Source organism: Astatotilapia calliptera, chromosome 23, assembly GCF_964374335.1.
Source record: "Astatotilapia calliptera chromosome 23, fAstCal68.1, whole genome shotgun sequence".
NCBI lineage: Eukaryota > Metazoa > Chordata > Actinopteri > Cichliformes > Cichlidae > Astatotilapia > Astatotilapia calliptera.
This window is the reverse complement of record NC_137443.1, coordinates 4,459,956-4,477,222: the sequence shown is the minus strand read 5'-3', so window position 1 is coordinate 4,477,222 and position 17,267 is coordinate 4,459,956. Positions and strand designations below refer to the sequence as shown.

Genomic DNA, 17,267 nt, shown 5'->3' with positions numbered 1-17,267 from the left:
ATCCATCCTGTTGTATAACCACCTGGCTGTCTTACAATAACAAAGAGTTCATTTCTGTCAGCTGGCCTTAAGTGTTTTGGGTGTTATACAAGGAACAGATGAGAAGTATACACCAGGAAACGCAGGAAAGCACACAGAGACCAATAAAGTCTAACCAAGCAGGTAATCATCTTGATGGCTTTTCTGAAACAGTTAGAAGACAGAGTGAAATACCAGAGGTGCCTAAATGAATGAGATGACAAATCATAAAAAGTTACAAATATTTTAAATATAAATATTTATTTGAGCAATTTTAAAATTAATAAAAAAAAATTGTTGCTTTTGAATACCTTCGCACCCGAGCACTTTCTAACAGCACAGTTAAAATCATGTCTATTACTTATGCCTTGATGATCTACCCTGGTGATGTGGACCAGGCAAGAGTAGCCGAGCGCAGACAACATCCCCAACCCCCCTATGTGTATATTTTTTTAATACTTTGTGAGGAAAAACTGTCAACCATATCCAAAGTGCAGGACCAAAGAGAAGTAAATAATGTATGCTTTTATTAGATTCTTTGAAGACGATATGTGCTACGCGTTACCCGTTTCAAATGTGGAAGATTTCAGACCTCTGCACAAAACAGATTTTGATAATCAGAAGGTGTATCTGGTTCACAGAACTGAAGAGAATGGCAGCGCAGGCCAGCCGTGCGAAGCACAGATCCTTGCCCTTGCAGGTAAGTTGTCCTCCTAACGCAGGAGATTTTGTCTTTTTTAACGCTTCTTTTCGCCGTCTGACCAAGTAACGCTGATGTGCGCGAAACTCAGGAATGTGTCAAACCAAGTGTTTTCTTTTTCCTTTTTTTGACCCGATCTGTCAGGACGTGATCAGCTGGAATCTGACACCGATAGCAACAACAACGTCCTCGGCTGTGGCTAGCTAGATATGCTAGTTAGATATGCTAAGATAAGTTTGGTATGTAGTCATACCTTGTTGTCGGTGTTTTATATGTTCTTTACACTTACTGCGCCGTGTCTCTTAAGTTACCCCTCTTGTTTGGGTTGGGTAGTATTGGTTGTGTCGCTAAATACGTGGCATGTAACGTTAGCGACTCACAACGGTTGTTTACAACACGAAGCTAACGCTTGCTAGCTTGCTTGGTTTGTATTCGTTCCGTGTTAGCATGCTACTGCCGACGTACAGACGCAAGGCTGTCACCGTATTATAAACATATTTGACAGCCGGTGACTGATCTGTCATTATTTTTGAGGCTCTCAAATGTAGTTGAGATGCCAATCCGGCGGCTTTGGTGGGCTGCAGTCTGCATGTTAGCTTTCTTATCGGCAGATTCGTGCCACAGAGGGGTTGCGGTGCTGCAGTCGTTGCAGACTACATACAGCAACCTGTCAGTAACATGTCAGCATCGCAGCCGTTTCATGTAGGTTTATCGTGCAAATGTGATGAAGTGTGCAGGTGAAATGCTTTTGCTCGTGTTTATTTGGAGTTGTAGAAATGTTTGCTCACGGTCGTTTTCTATGCACGATCTTTAGCTACATCACTAATCCCCGAGTCTGATCTGTCTGAGCTGGGAGATCGGTACAATGTCGCCAGCCCAGGACCATTTGTACCGCAGTCCTCTGACATGCTTACATTCCTACCTCATTTAATGCTAAAGTCGCCTTGATGAGGCAGAATGGAGAGGCTAACCAATACAGATGAGAGCACTTCCGTAGATACTTTGAAAAGCATACTTTGAAAATTCATGCAACTTTTTAGGGACTTTTACGAGTTTATTCTTGCTTCTATTTCCGGGGCTCACAGATACAGTAGAAGAATTTGAAGACAGTATAACACAAAAGAAGATGAAAATTCCCAAGATGTCCACGAAGAATTCAGGAAACTCCATCGAGAACAATTTTGGAGAGGAAAGAATGCCACTCAGGCATAAAAAGGTAGGAAGATCAGAGGTACACTGTGGTTGTTGGGCATTGCAGCAAACATATGTGTCTGCTGCAATGCACACATATTGCATCATTTATACCGTCAATCATGTATAAATGATCTAAATCAAAAGGTGTTTAGACTTGTTTATGTTAGTAGTATCATGATAGTCTATCACACTGGGTCCGTGACATGCATTTGAGTATACTTTACATTAAAACTAATTGCATTAAATGTCATCTTTCAAATAGAAAAATTACTCAAGCTTTGCCTTTTACTGTGTCAGAGAAAACCCAAAAAAGTTAAGTAGTGAAAAAAGGCCACATCAACACTCCAAGTATGGGAGCATGTATAACTTCACATGTAAATTTTTTGCAGCGATGCTCTGATATCTAAATATATCTATCAATGATACCTCACATTTTCATAAACTTGGCTGACACCCCAAATCCCCCACACTATTTTTACCATATGCTGGATTAACACAAATTCAGCACTCTGGACAGCTGCCCTTTCACAGACAAATCCTCTGAGCGGCTCATCAAAGAACTTTGTGACTCCTGTCCTCCCATTTCCTATTGAGATTCGCATGTCAAAACAAACAGTTTGAAGTCTGCCTGTCGTGTCATTTCAGACAGATTTGTGGTTTTACGTAATATTTTTCTTCTGTTTTGAGTGGCGTCAGTCATATATTTAGTCAGAGTCACAGCAAAGGATTTTACACAATACTATCTTGATGCATGCTCAATCGTCTGGGTAAGAAAATCCCAGAAAATAAATTATGTTCTTCTGGATGCAGCGTTTTCAAAGTTGAGACTGAAGAAGTTGATTGGATGATTGATGAAGTGTGTCTCCTAATGGCAACACTATGTCCGGATGAACAGAATCGACTTTGTGGGAATACTTGTACATATGAATAAATATTTTAACAGGCCTAACACCAGAGTTCTCAATGTCCATGACATATTTTTTTAAATATAGGTCAGATTTCATTTTGCCCACCTATGTCGTCTCCAAATTGAGTTCTTACTCTCCTCAGGCCCTGTCACAGGACCATGGACGCCCCCTTTCTAACTCATCCAAAAGCCTAGCGGCGGTAGTGGCTCGCCTAGAGAGAAATGCAGCCAGCTCTTGTATGGAGGGCGAGGAGGACCTGGATGAGGACCGGCTGGCTGAGGTGGGAGAGGATGCAGATGACGAAGATGATGATATGGAGGCAGAGCATCAGCGACATCATCACCAGCAGCAACAGCAGCATTTGGCGGTGGACACGGATTGTGTGCCTGAGGTGGCTGCCGCTGTTGTTCCCAGAGTTCTGTACGAGGAGCTGGTTCACAGCTATAGGCAGCAGGAGGAGGAGATGAGGAGGCTACAGCAGGAGTTGGAGAGAACCCGCAGACAGTTGGTGCAGCAAGCCAAGAAGCTCAAGGAATATGGCAGCTTGCTGACAGAAGTCAAAGAACTGAGGGACTTCAACAGGAGACTGCAAGACGTACTTCTCATGAGACTGGGCAGCGGTGAGAGACCAGTAGCACCCACACACAAGCCAACAAACCAGTTACCAGTACCACAAAGTTGATTAGTGAACTTTAACCTCGTCAGTTGTTAAAGAAAACGTTTATATTTAAAATGAATACATATATAGTAAGGAAACTGACAAGTGAAGTGTTTCTTATACAGAAACATCTGAACAGCAATAAAGTCACAATTTCAGTGGAAGGAGTTTAGCAGCAAGCGTGAGGATAGATATTAAGTTTAGTGTTCACTTTATGTCCACACAGCACAGTAATTGTACCATCTCTCTCCTGACAAGGTCTGGATGACAAATGCAGACAATAATTTTTTTTTTTTGCAATTATGTGCAAAAAAACAAAAAAAGTGTAAAGATGAATGTCTGTGAAGGTTCTCAGGTTCTCTCATCCGGGAAGCTTCTTCAGTTCAGAACTAAAGAAGCTTCTTGGATGGTGATGATGATGATGGCTGAGTGTCAGTCAGTTAATCTGCTTAAGAACTGATTCTTTTATAAAACGAGAGTCCTACCTACTTTATAGGTGTCTTTAAGTTTGATTTTTGTTACTGTATATGGGTGCCATAAATGTGCACATTCTATTATTGTCGCTGTTGCTGCTAGATAAGCCCTTACAATATTAGAGAAAGAACCAGACGATCCTCTTTGAGCAAGAAATTGGTGAGGGCGGGAAGGAAGAACACTCTTTTAACTGGAAGAGAGCTCTGGTTCAGGGAGGGGCAGCTGTCTATTGCGAACAGTTGGATGTGAGGAAAGAGGAAAAGAGAGACGAGGACAAAGCACCGGTGGGAAAACTACGTTTTGATTTCACACAAGGCTTGAACCCCAGTCTGTTGGGTGAGGCTCATGTGACCCATTCATCCAACAGTACCTTGTCCCTCTTTTGCTTCTCCCACCACCCACTAAGTATTTATTATGTCTTTCTCTCACAGTACAAAAGTTCTAAAGTCCAAACAAAGTGATGGTCCTGGACTAATGTTATTTTGATTTAGGAATATTAGACACGCAATTATATCAGATAAGCCTAAAGAAAAGCACTAAGCTTACATTTAAATCAGATACAGTTTGTATAACCCAGTGTCCCATACAGATTGATCATAATTACCATAACAGGACTGGTTTCTGCCAGAATCAGGATAAGATAAAAACTGAAGAAACCTTTGGGGAATGATGTATACATGTGGAGAGAGATTATAATCCAAAGGGATTTTAACAGGTCTATTGCTGAAGTGGTAAATCCAGTACTGGAAGTTGAATAAAATGCACTTTGGTTGTGTGATTAAAAGTGGTGTCATTGCAGTGCACAGTGCTGTACATACTCGAGCTCTGCCAGATGCTGGTCTTAACCTCAGACCCCCTGCAGATCTGAACAGAGGCGCCCAGCTACTGGCTAGACCATCTAATGGACAGGCTAAAGATTAAAGCACCCTGGGGTGCTGTCAGGCAGTGGATGGAGTGCGCTGACCGATATTAAAACTCATCAGCTACATTGGAGCTTAGCGTGGCCAGCCACCAAGCCAGCTTAGTTACTGGGCTAAAATAACTGCCTGTCACAAGGCACAGGCAAGCCTGTGCCCAAGGCGCATAGCAAGCAAACAAGCAGGTGGGCACTGCTCCAGCGGTGAAGGCAAAAAAACCCTCACTACTGTAAGAATTCAGGTGCTAGTAGCTGTTTACACCTAGCATTTTTTCCCTCGTTTCTGCTGTATTTTAGCATGTTTTAGTTTCGCCAAGTTGCGTTAAGTGAAAACAGAGGTTTGTCGTTGCTTTTATCTCCATAATTGTTAACGTCTCCTTTATCTCCTAGAGCCTATGCATGACAATGGCACCCAGACAATCAAGGCTGAAGTGGTTGAACCTATTGTTGAGGCCCAGGAGACGTGCAGAGAAGAAGCCAACACCAGTTCCAGCTACTCACCCTCACCTAGAACAGTATACACCTGCAACGACGGCAAGGTACGTTTCTCCGAACTAAGAATTGCTGCGTATTTAATTGCATTTCCAGTTTTCCATTTTCGCTCCAACTAGTACACGAAGAAAACTTTTATTATTAATTTGTGTAATTTCTTGTCTGTGCTGTTTCATGGCTGCATAAATCTGTCTTTTCGTGCTGACATTAATTCTTTAAAGCAAAGTGAAAACAAGAGGATCTTGTGCACGAAAATTCAAACTGATGTCATAAAAGTGATTGCAAGGCTGTTAGCATAGTCCAGTTAATTTCATATTTTCTAATGTAGGAAAAAGAATTGTTCTTGAAGTTCACTCAGTAGTCAACAGGCCTGTTTTTTCAATTATGTTTGCATATATTTAAGTGAACTTCTAATTTATAGAGTAGAAAGGGCACTAAAACTCTGACTATGATGGTATCTTAATAACCAATTTTGAGAGCTTCGAATCATTTGGTCCCCTTTCATTTTTCCTTGTGGGTGGCTGTGAACAGTATCCTGATTTTACAGGAAGTGCTGCGTTTCCTCTTAACACCCGTGAATCTGGGAACATGCTGTCATTGTTGATCAGTCCTTTCCCCTAGCTGCCTTACCCTTGCAGGTAAACAAGGTTGAGAAGATTATTATTGTTCCTGCAAGCGCAGCCAGCATCGTCGGTGTTTATTAGCCTGTTAGGGTTCTTTACTGCCCCCACTGCTGTAACTCAACCAGCGTCCTGTCGCTGATGACAGGGGGGGAATTGGTAGTACAAGCTCTGGGGCCTGCAGCCACTTCAAGCGTGAAGAACACTTGCAAATTAGAACTGTCCTACATGAGGGACCCCATATTAATTATTTGCACGAGAGGAATTTAAAGTGACTGACAGGTTAACCCTACTGAGAGTGCGCTGGAAAGGGTGGGGAGGGGTCGTGGAAAAAGAAGAAAAAGAAGAGGCTTTTTCTACCTCGAGGGCAGTAAAAAGCTTGTCTGCTGGCCGGGGGCCTAAAGCACATTAGCTGCACAGGGAAAAGCCTTTTGGATGCTAGCCTAAAGACTTTACGGTGATAAGAGAGTAGGGAAGGGAACGAGAGTCAAATATGCAGCCCCTCCGGTACAGTAGCTCACCTAGAAGACCAGGGCAGTCTGCCATGGCTGGCAATCAGCTTGAAGTGTTTGGTCCAGGCTTACGCAATGTACAGTGACTGTGTAAAGAGCCACAGCCTAAGTTTGTAATGAAGGTAATCCGTGCTACAAGAAGATAGTGGCCAGAGCTTGTTTACGTATCCTAGAGGGTGAAAGTGACCCTTCTTGGAAAGTTTGATTTAGTCTAAGCGGGAGGTGAAAGCTGAATGTGTCCTGCTATAATTAGCATGTACTCTGTTTGTCTTCACACTACCAGAATTTTACTAGTCTGTACAAAATCGCTGAGATTACACCACAAGACACAAGAAAAAGTAAAGCACCATCAAGCTGCAAACACACACACACATCTTCTTCATTATATTTTGAAAATATTTTGGGGAAATGATTAAGGAAAATCTTACGTTTTAAAAGTAAGCAGTCATTTAAAATCAGTGAAAGGTTGAAGAAAGCTGTTCCAAAGTTTTTGGACTACAAACTCAAAACAGCAGTCCCCTCTGGATTTAAAATAAGAGCACAGAACAGTTAGGAGACCCTGATCAGATGATCGCAGAGGCCTACTGCTGTCAGTAGCTCAGATATATATGCAGAAGCTTTGCCACGTCGGACTTTATATCATATTAAATTTAAAAAAGGGGTGATGTGTAAGGGCCTGCTAATTTTTGTAAGCAGCCTAGCTACTGCATTTGGGATCAGTTGAAAACAGGCTGAGGAGGATGTATGTTTGTACTAAAAGTTCCAAATCATTGGATGGCAGTAAAGGTTTGATTTTTCTAATGTTTCTTGGATGGAAGAAACACGAGTAGATGAGCTCTGAGATGTGAGGTTTCAAACGCTGGTAAAAATAATAGCAGGTCTTTAGCAGAGGGTTTGATATTGCCGGCGAGCGGCCCGATGTAATGACTGACCTCCTTAGAGAAGTTTTCAGGGCTGAATACAAGAGCCTGATGTCATGATGTTGCCTAGCAACCACCTACCAACGGTCTAAAATAACCAATTTGTAGCATTTATTCACCTATATCACATTATAAAAGCATTGTGTGATTTTTGACTTCATGACAATAGCTTATCATCATATTATATCCACTGTCCACTAATATTATGCATGATATATTATTACATCATGTTGCTTAGCGATGAACCTACCAGTGGGCTAAAAGGACCCATTTATAGCATTTATGCACCTAAAATACATTAGGGACACCTTTCATTTCACAACAATAATATGTAACTTTTATATTTTTATAATAGTTTTACAAATTTCACAGCTATGGGAAATTTGGGTGAGTTCAATTATACATGCAAGTTTGTTATTTTTACAGAAAAATTATTTTTCTGCCCCAAATCATGAAAGACAGATGTTTCTTTTTTTAAGTTGTCTTCATGCTTTCCCGTTTGTCTTGTTTTTTCTCTTTTGGTCAAGAGCTATGAACATTTCTGTTCAACCATATCTGACTCAAAATCCAATTGCTGTGTCTTCCAAATTCGACCTGTAAAGAGTCACAGTGTAACTGACGTTTGATCCTCGAAGATCTGGGTTATTCCCACTTTTTTCCCCCACAAACAAACAGTTGAATAGATGTGAAGCTGTAATGTTCTTTATCTAAAACACGGATATCTACTTTGTCTTCTGTTGACTAAAAATTAATAAAACTAGTTGAGTGTCACAACAATAAATCCTGACACCGTGCCGGTGACAACATACTGTTTGTTGTATAATGAGCCGTAGATGGAGAAGAAGAAGTTTCCAGTTGTGCTTTTCACAAACCTTTGTTTTACGTCTCTAGGTACACCTTGGTGGTGGGATCTGGGTGGAAGAAGAGAAATGGCACCAGCTGCAGCGGACCCAGGGAGATTCTAAGTTCACAAAGAACCTGGCTGTAATGATCTGGGGCACAGAAACCCTCAAAAACCGCAGTGTCACTGGAGTGGCCACTAAAAAGAAAAAAGATGCCTTGCCTAAACCTCCACTGTCACCCAGCAAGCTGAAGATTGTCAGAGGTAAGACAAACTTTTCCTTTTTCTTTAAAATGTATATTTCAAACGTTTGACAAACCCTTCTTTGGACGAGTTGCAAAAATGTTTTAGTAAAGGTAAATTCTTTAGCCTTAAGGCGAGGCCAAAATGAGCGGCTTTTAATTTGATGTGGTCTGATTACTCACACTCGCTCCTTCCCCAGAGTGTCTCTACGACAGAGTGTCTCAAGAGACAGCCGACAGTGCAGAGATAACGCAGAGATTGTCCAAAGTGAACAAATACATTTGTGAAAAGATAATGGACATCAACAAGTCCATCAAGAATGAGGAGCGGCGGGAGTCCAAGCTGCTCATCAGACAGACAGTCAAGATGGAGAACTTCACCTACGATGGCATATAGTGATCAACTGTCACGCCAGCGCCTTCTGCCCCGCGTGGTCTGCAGGATATTGAGGGGACTTGATATGGGTTGTCGGGGGATGCTGTAACCATTTCAGGAGCGGTCGTATTACTTTGGCACATCGGATTGGTTGTTATTTGAAATGTTAAAACAAAGAGGCCCCTTCGCCCGCCCCTTCGTAAAGAACCATCATCACATTTCTGTGAGCCCGCTTTTCTAATTGGCCAACAGACAGCTTTACCCAGTGGTTAGAAACTGAACATGTGAGCTAGCTTGACATAGGCTGGTGTGAGTGTTTTTATAAGCTTTACAGTGGCATTGGTACAGAGATGCAGATTCTTGAGGTTTGTGCATGTGTGTCAAAAGAGAAATTAGGTGTGATTATTACTTTATTGTTCTGTGTCAGAACATAATTGTTGAGTCCTTGAACTTTTAAAAAGTAAGAGATTATTTCCCTGGGCGAACGAATGATGCTAGTTTGCATTAGAGCTTAGATGCGTGAGAGGTTGACTGTTATGGTGACTACTCAATAACTGCTGGGAGTTGGTGCGGTTGGTACTTACTGCATAGAATGGGACATGAGGGTCTCAAATGCACAAGTCTTAATTAGTAACAGCCATATTTCATTTTGCAGCAGAGATTCTGTTGCTCCTAAAGAGATTAATTATGGGCGTGTGCTCCCACTTAACCGTATAACTTTATTATAAAGACAGCTTACTGAGATTTAATGGGACTCTGTCGAGTCTCTAGAATGCTGTATTTGTTTTTTATGTTTTTTTAATGTTAATCTTTATGAATATTTGCCATCCACGAGGGAGCACAGGAGACGTTTTGATCGGATATCTGTGTGTTACTTTAAGGAAACTTGACTGTTGAGTTGCAGTGGTACAGGCATGTTGAGACCTAGAAAGGCCTTAAATGGATCTGGCAATCACCAGGCACTGATAAGCTCCTGGGTTTTCTAGTATGCTGTGATTGTAAATGTATTGTAAGCTGAAGTCACGACGCTTCATCTGCACTTTGCTGTGAGAATGTACGAGGTGGCCAGGTACTATTTTCTGTGTAGTTCACACCATTAAGTTTGGCTGAGCCGGACCGCTACCCGGATGAAAATCGAGGCACAGCTCTGGTCATCGTCTTGTGGAAGCGGTGTTAGCTACGGGTAAAGCTGTCTGGGATACTATTTTGCTGCTGAAGCTGTCTGGCCCTGCTGAACCCCATAATAACCCCCTCTTGTTTAAGGCACGCCACTGGGGAATTAGAGTAAGGTTGCTCCAGTGACAACTTTCCCTGAGCTATGCCATCAGAACTTTTAAAATTTAGTCTCTTTCTTGTTCTTTCATGTTTTTATTCTCCTCTTCTGTTCTGTGTGTGTGTGTATATCTATGTATACACACACACACTTTCTTTTTTCTTTTTGATCCAAAATGGCTTGGGTGGCAATCTGCAGGCTGGAACTAAACGCTGCAGATTGAAATCTCAACTGTGACCTAGCTGTGGCTAACTGTGAATCTACTGCAGAGCTGCTCATCAAGCCTTTCTCCTCCTCACAGTCTAGATTCTCGTTTGTCTGTTGATTTATTTTTCTGTATCATATCGTCCGTCTCGGTTTTTTGTTATTTCAAAAGTTCAGATCAGCCTTTTCTTAAGCTACTTTATTTCAGTGTACATAAGCAACTCTTTATTATTATTATTATTTTCCACCAAACATTGATATTTCAGTTTGTAGTCTCGTTACAGTTTCAAGCTTCTGGACAAGTTTGGTTTAGCAAATTGATGTTGTAATTCCACGTTACCTATCAATTTCTTGTGTTTCTTTGTACACTTTTTAAATTTTTTTATATGAATTGTTGGCTTTAAGCTTGACGTTGTAATCGAACTTAGATCAGCTGAGTCTACAAACATATGTTTTAAAAAGAAAACAAAAAGTATCCCTCTCTCTTAGCCAAAGCGATCTCTGGAAAATGAGACGAGGCTTTTCTTAACACCCGATTTCAGCCGAGCCTGTACGTTATATTTACTATATCTGTTATTTGGCAAACCTCACTTAGGATCTACCTGATGATCACGCCATAGTATAAAATTCTGTATTGTTAAACCATTGCGCTCCAACGGTTGAGATGCAGTAGTTAGATCAACACAAATCATTTACATTGAATGCACTTTAAATGGGCAAATTCTTCGATCTTAAAGAAATGTTTTTGTGGTATTTGTCCTTTATTTTTATTTTTTTTAATTAAAAAAAACAAACAAACAAACATGTCCTCATAGATTAAGGCCTAACAATCATTGTATTATCATGAAGCACCTTAAGACATTTTTTTTATGGTTTATTATGGCAAGAATGAGTTTTGGTACATTTTGATTCATTTGTCAGATTTGCCGCTAACATGCTTGATAGACTTTAGGGCTGCCCCACCCCCCACCCCTCCAGGAGTCGGAACATTCTTGGTCGACCTGAAAAGGAAACACTCACTTTACAGGAAGTGTCAGTCACTCATGGAAACTTTTTTTTCTCTCGCTTTTTTTCACACACAAAATCCAAAGCGTAGGAAGGTGACAGATAAATATTTGTCTGTCAGTCATCAACCTCAAACATTGGTTTTTGTTTCAAATATGCAAGTAGGCGAATGTTGGCCGCTTGGCATGGCCGCCGTCTTTAGACAGCCTGCTTACTGGTGATTGCAGCACAATCAGAATAATTACCTCTTTTGCTGCTGTCTGTAACAGGCAGAACGCTTCGTCCATGAGTTTGTATAATTTTTTTTCTCTGGTATGTAGCACGGTGGTAATGGTGTTACTTACAATGTTCTGTCTCAGCTTTCAAACCACTTTGTCGTGCTTGACAAAACACATTAGAAAATATGTTAAAATATATTTTGGATTAATTAGATCACGGTCACAAAAACTGTTCAGCTAGGAAGATCTTTGGTCAGGGGCAGCCCTAATAGATTTAACAGGTTTCTTTAAAAAAAACTGCGTTTCAGTAAGTTAAATTATCTCAATAGTTTAATCTGCAACTCCATCATGGTCTCGAAAAGGAACGGTTTAAAAGAAAAAAACTTAGTTAGAAAATTGATAACTACTACTATCTGCAAAATGTGATTCGCCAGTATAAAAACTGACCAATGAAATGTGCAAGCTGACTGGAATATGCGCTTTAAACTGATGCTGGTAATGTATAAATATGACTCCTATAGAGATAATAGTGTATTTTTTACAAATGAGTGGTAATTGTGAGCCAAAGTATTGAATGCTGAGATCGAGCTAAAGACGGGGTTTAGAATCAGCAGGGTTTGCACAAACAAAACAAATTTTTAAAAAATGGCCCCGGCCACAGTAACCGAGCGTAAAGCGCCACCTTATAACGGCGATGTGTTATTGATATACTGTTTGAGGGGGTTCCCTAGAAACGTCCCTTTTTCGGTGCCCTCTGATTTCTCGTTTTGTTTTTCCCTGTACAAAGGTTTATGTGCGCTAGGCTGTGCATTTTAAAAGAAAAGATTTCTGCTGTGCAAAGTACCTTTGCTAAAATTCTAAGACATTGTTGTGTATTGTATTTGTGTTTGTTTCTTTGTTGTTTATGCCAAAATGGGAGGGGTGTGGTTAAAATGATGCTTAAAGAAAGACCATTAATAGAGCTATTACATCATCAAAAATGTTAAGGCCTGTTTCCTGGATGGCCATTAAGCCTAATCCTTTAACTAAAACCACCTTCAAAGGATGAAAGCTGTATGGAAGGACTGTATGTTTTTAACCCAGATTTGGCTTAATCTGTAAAGGCAAGGCCGTTCTTTATCAAATGTACCGAGTCACTTGCAGAAGAGCGGTTTGGGTTTTTAGCAGCATATCAGTAACATACTGTACCGTTTTATTCACAAGCAGAGCCACTAATTTTGGCTTTGCGTCACGACACCAGACCAGTCGGTGCTTTCACCGTTACACTTAAGTAGTGATAGGCAGGAAACGTAACCGTGGCGGCTTTGCGATCGTCTTTTTATGCCACCTTTAGTTCTTTTCTCTCCTGACTTTCATGTGGACGATCCTGTCCTCCTCGCTGTTGTTTTGGCTTATGTTGTAAACACCTGTTTAAGCTGCAGAAGGGAAGGAGCTTTGGGTTGCTTTTTGACAGTTTGATTAAGGAAAAAGCGATCTGGTTTTAGCTTCACTGTGCGAAACAAGATAAATGGCTCTGTGCCACTGTTTTCGGAGCTAGGTGTACACGAGACACACGTTTGAGCCACAGATACAGTGTCAGACTTGGTTTAAAATGAGAAAACGGAGAGGAACACATAGTTAGGCCTATATTTTTATTACAGTTATCAGAAAATTTGTATACAATCCACAAACCGGTTCTACTTCATCTAACTTCACCGTCCTACCTCATTGTTACTCTGGTGTTTGTTTGTCAGTGACTGTAAACTATGTGTGTATATTAAAAAAAAAAATCTATAGGAAAAGGTATACCTGGTTACTCTCAACATGTACAGCATATTAAAAACTTGTAAAACACCTCAGTACACAAATATCATTCTTAGGAGGAAATCAGTTTTATTACCTGCTTAAAGATGCTGCTGTAAAGGGGTGTCTGTGTGAGGGGTCGTCTCCGAATATATATCTTCGCTCTTTGCTATGTTGTGCAGTTGATCAGTGGTTGTGTTCTGTCTCTGTATTGCATTCTGAGATTTTTACTGGTTGACGGTGCTACCAGCAAACAGTTCGAAAACTGATCTATCGGACCTCAAATGGTGCTGTTTTTCTATGTTTTTATCGTCATACGGCTATGTTTTATTCAGGTGTGTCAACCGCCACTATCCCCTCAGCTTACTCGAATTCTAAAGCCAAAATATTTCACAAAAATCGATAACCCTGCTTTTACTGTATCAACTATATGCTATCCATCCAAATATTGTAGATAGTGATTATATCCTCAGCTGTGAGTTTCAGAAGTACCTCAGAAGTTGCCGATTTCAAATGGATGCATCTGCTTTTAGCACCTGTTGTCTATCAATTTACATTGTTGCAGTGTATTTTCGGAAATATGCATTTTTACTGATTAGATCAGGTTACACTATAGATAATAGATGATTATTAGCTCACACTCAGATGTCGACGATGTGAAAGTTAGAGGAAGCCACTGTTCACTGGTCGCATGCCACGCAGGAAATCTCAGTCAGACTGGGACGATGGAGTAGAAGAGGTCCTCAGCAAAAAACAAAACCACACGTTAAGTTTGAGTCCATGTTAACCTCAGATTGTGTTCTAGAAGAGGGATGAAATGACAAAATACCCACGTAGAGGAATGTGTCAACTTCTAAAATTTGGACCATGCCAAAAATGCGATCAGGGTATATTCACGAAGACTGTTTTTTGTCGACGTTCCTGTCCTCTTGAATAATTATCTGTGATTCCCCTGTTGCATCGCTTTTTCCCTCACCGTCACTTAAATGTAATTTAAATGTTAAAATTATGCATTTAGTGTAAGAGAGTATTAACGATTGACTTACTGTGAGTAATTATACAAAGTGCATTATATTTTCTTTTACCCTGTACCAATGGAATTTTTTCTGCACCAAAGTGTTTTTCTGTTGTTTTGTTTTTGTTTCTTTTATTGAGAGAAAAGGGTTGTGTCCCTTTTCAGTATGTTTCTATGTTCTTACTGATGGTTATTGTTTTCATTTCCAACCGTGCTGGTGAACATGAAATGTGCTGGTACCTCTCTACTGTGGGAAGAGCATGTGTTCAGATACACAGCAGTCGTTTTCACGGAAGCACTTAAGCCATTCGTTGGACTGTTTTAATAATAGTTCAATTGTAAGCTTTGCTCTGGTCCAGGGTATTGACCCAGGGAGTTTGTGTGTAATTGAATTCCTATGCAGGTGTTGAGTTACTTACCTGGTACCACATCACTGTCGGGTAGAGGGCCAACTGCGGAGATGGAAAACTGGGCCTCGAGATTGAGTTAAAGGGGACAACGGCGACATGACAAATCCATACAGACCTATTAATGACATTTTCATACTTGTATTAAGTGAGCTATACAGGGCTGCTTGGATATCTACCTGTCTGTATTAGGTATAAACGCATTGCAGTGATCATTAGGGAAAGACAGGGTTATTACTGTATGGAGTATTTCCAGTTGGTATGATAATGTGAAAAGAATTTCAAGACTTTTGGAGTTGACACTCCCTCATTATTATAGCCTCCCAGAGGCAACCCTACATTTTCAGAAAATGTTATAAGTATATGCGATAGAGAGTGTACATGTCTTTGCTAAACCGGCCACACCTCTGCTATGCGAGCAAGTCTTTGACGCTTAGCATCCTGTTCTGTGTTTTCTCTTGCTGCATTCAGGAACACCTGTTTAATGTATAGATAAACAGAAATAAAATTGAGACTTTTATTCTATCAGCACAAACCTTGTGTCTGTGGTTTTTTGTTTGTTTGTTTGTTTGGTTGGCTGGGTTTTTGTTTGTTTTGGTTTTTTTTGCTCATCTTCCTTTGGGGGAAACTGTTAGATAAGACTGAAGAAATGCATCCCCATCCTTGTTACAGCCCTTTCTTCATTTTATATTTATTAATTTTTTTATTTTTTGATGTGAAGAGTTTGTTTTTATGCATGCTAGCAGCATCACTAAACCAGTTTGGTCCATGCACCCACATAAAATCTGGAAAACTGGAAAGCTCCTTGAGAGGCAGGCCACCTAGACCAAACAAGTTCAAGTATCTTGAGGTGTTATACACAAGCGATGGAAAGGTGGAGCGTGAGCTGGTGAATCATCGGCAGCAATGTGGGCATTATACTGGACTGTTGAGATGGTGATGAGCCAAAAAACCAAAGTTTTCAATTTACCCACTGATTTGGTAAATGGCCTGTATTTGTATAGCGCTTATTTATGTTGCATCCCTCACCTATGGTCATGAAATCTGGGTGGTGACTGAAGGAGTCGGCCGAAATGAGTTTCCTCTGAAGGGTGGTTGGGCTCAAACCTCCGGAGGAATCTTGGAGTAGAGCTGCTGCTCCTGCTCATCAAAAGGAGCTAGTTGAGGTGGTTCAGGCATCTGGTTAAGATCCTTCCTGGGGCGACTACCCTTGTAAGTGTTTTGGGTGAGCCAAGAAACTGCTGGAGAGATATTTCCAGTCTGGCCTGGAAATGCCTCAGAATCCCTCGGCAGGATCTGGAAAGTTTGGTTGGGAAGAAGGATGTGGTGAATACCCTGTGATCCCACTTCGTAGAAGAGAAATGGGGAGAGAGATAGATGTACTACAGGGTTGGTCCACCGTTGAACCTCAGAACTGCCTTACTTTTCGTGGCATGGATTCAGTTAGATGCTGGAGGGATTCCTCAGAAGCTTTGGTCCATATTGACATGATCGCAGCCTGTCTACAGATTGGTTGGCGGCACATCCCTAATACGAGTCTCCCGCTCCACTACATGCCAAAGGTGCTCTATTCGATTGAGATCTGGTGACTGAGGAGGCCATATGAGTACAAGTGTCATATTCTCGAAACCAGTTTGAGATGAGCTGAGTTTGTGACATGGTGCTTTATCCTGCTGGAAGCAGATGGGTTCTTCGTTTTAGGTTTTTGGGGGGATTTTTTGCATGCATCTTTCAGAACCTACAGCAAAGAAACTGCAGTGAAACCCCCCTCCTTCTTCTTTTTCTTCTTTCAACTGACCCTTTTAGGGGTCGCTACAATGGATCATCTGCCTCCATCTCTTCCTAGCATACTCCTCTGTCACATCAACCATCTGCATGTCCAATTTAACTACATCCATAAACCTCTGAAATCTTGATGTAGCCACTTTGATGTCACCCATCAATTTTGAGCTTCACAGTTGGAGTTTCAGTGTTGGTATTATGTTTCCAGATAAAAGAAACTCCAATAGAGAAACATGTCAGTCGTAAAGTCACCCCAGTCAAAATTATTGACTGAGCCCAAACCTTTTGGGTTTCAATGGTGGGAAGTTGGAAATTTTAACATGGAAGTCTGTAGGAATTAACTTTCATTTGCAGCCATCCTCTAGCGACACCTGCAGTTGATGTCACTTCCACATTGGATTCATTTTTCACCTCTGGAAGTTGCCTCTTGACTACCGTGTTGTTCACTGGCACATTTTCAGAGGTTGGAGGTAAACTAAACTGAATCAAGGTTAAAAATTTCCCATATCTTGAGGTGTAAACTTAGTTTGAGTCTTAAAGGTGTTATTTTTACGCTGCAGCAGCACATAATTGATGTCAAAAGAGTTTCTCCATTTTCAAATTGGGGGCTGTGTGTGCGGAGTGATTCTCATAAAACCTGAATGACCCTTAGGCTAATGCAAATTCTTCAGCACACAGAAACCTAACCAACTTTTAATTTAAATGGAAAA

General features: G+C 40.9%; 1 protein-coding gene across 5 annotated transcripts in view; it reads left to right on the top strand.

Annotated features, from left to right (window-relative positions):
• Positions 1-17,267, top strand: part of agbl4 (AGBL carboxypeptidase 4) — a 359,648-nt gene that overhangs the window by 277,702 nt on the left and 64,679 nt on the right. The window contains exons 1-6 of one of the 5 annotated variants that reach the window (XM_080297523.1): positions 411-536; positions 660-718; positions 1,804-1,934; positions 2,963-3,440; positions 5,259-5,407; positions 8,304-8,517. The exons of 2 other annotated variants lie outside the window; for them this stretch is intronic. In XM_080297523.1, the coding sequence (XP_080153649.1) occupies positions 1,845-1,934; positions 2,963-3,440; positions 5,259-5,407; positions 8,304-8,517 (931 nt within the window). In that variant the 5' untranslated portion in view covers positions 411-536; positions 660-718; positions 1,804-1,844. Of the gene's footprint in view, positions 1-408; positions 719-1,803; positions 1,935-2,962; positions 3,441-5,258; positions 5,408-8,303; positions 8,518-8,695; positions 15,311-17,267 lie in introns of those variants that run through there. 2 more of the 5 variants (XM_026157913.2, XM_080297521.1) reach the window with 2 other exon arrangements.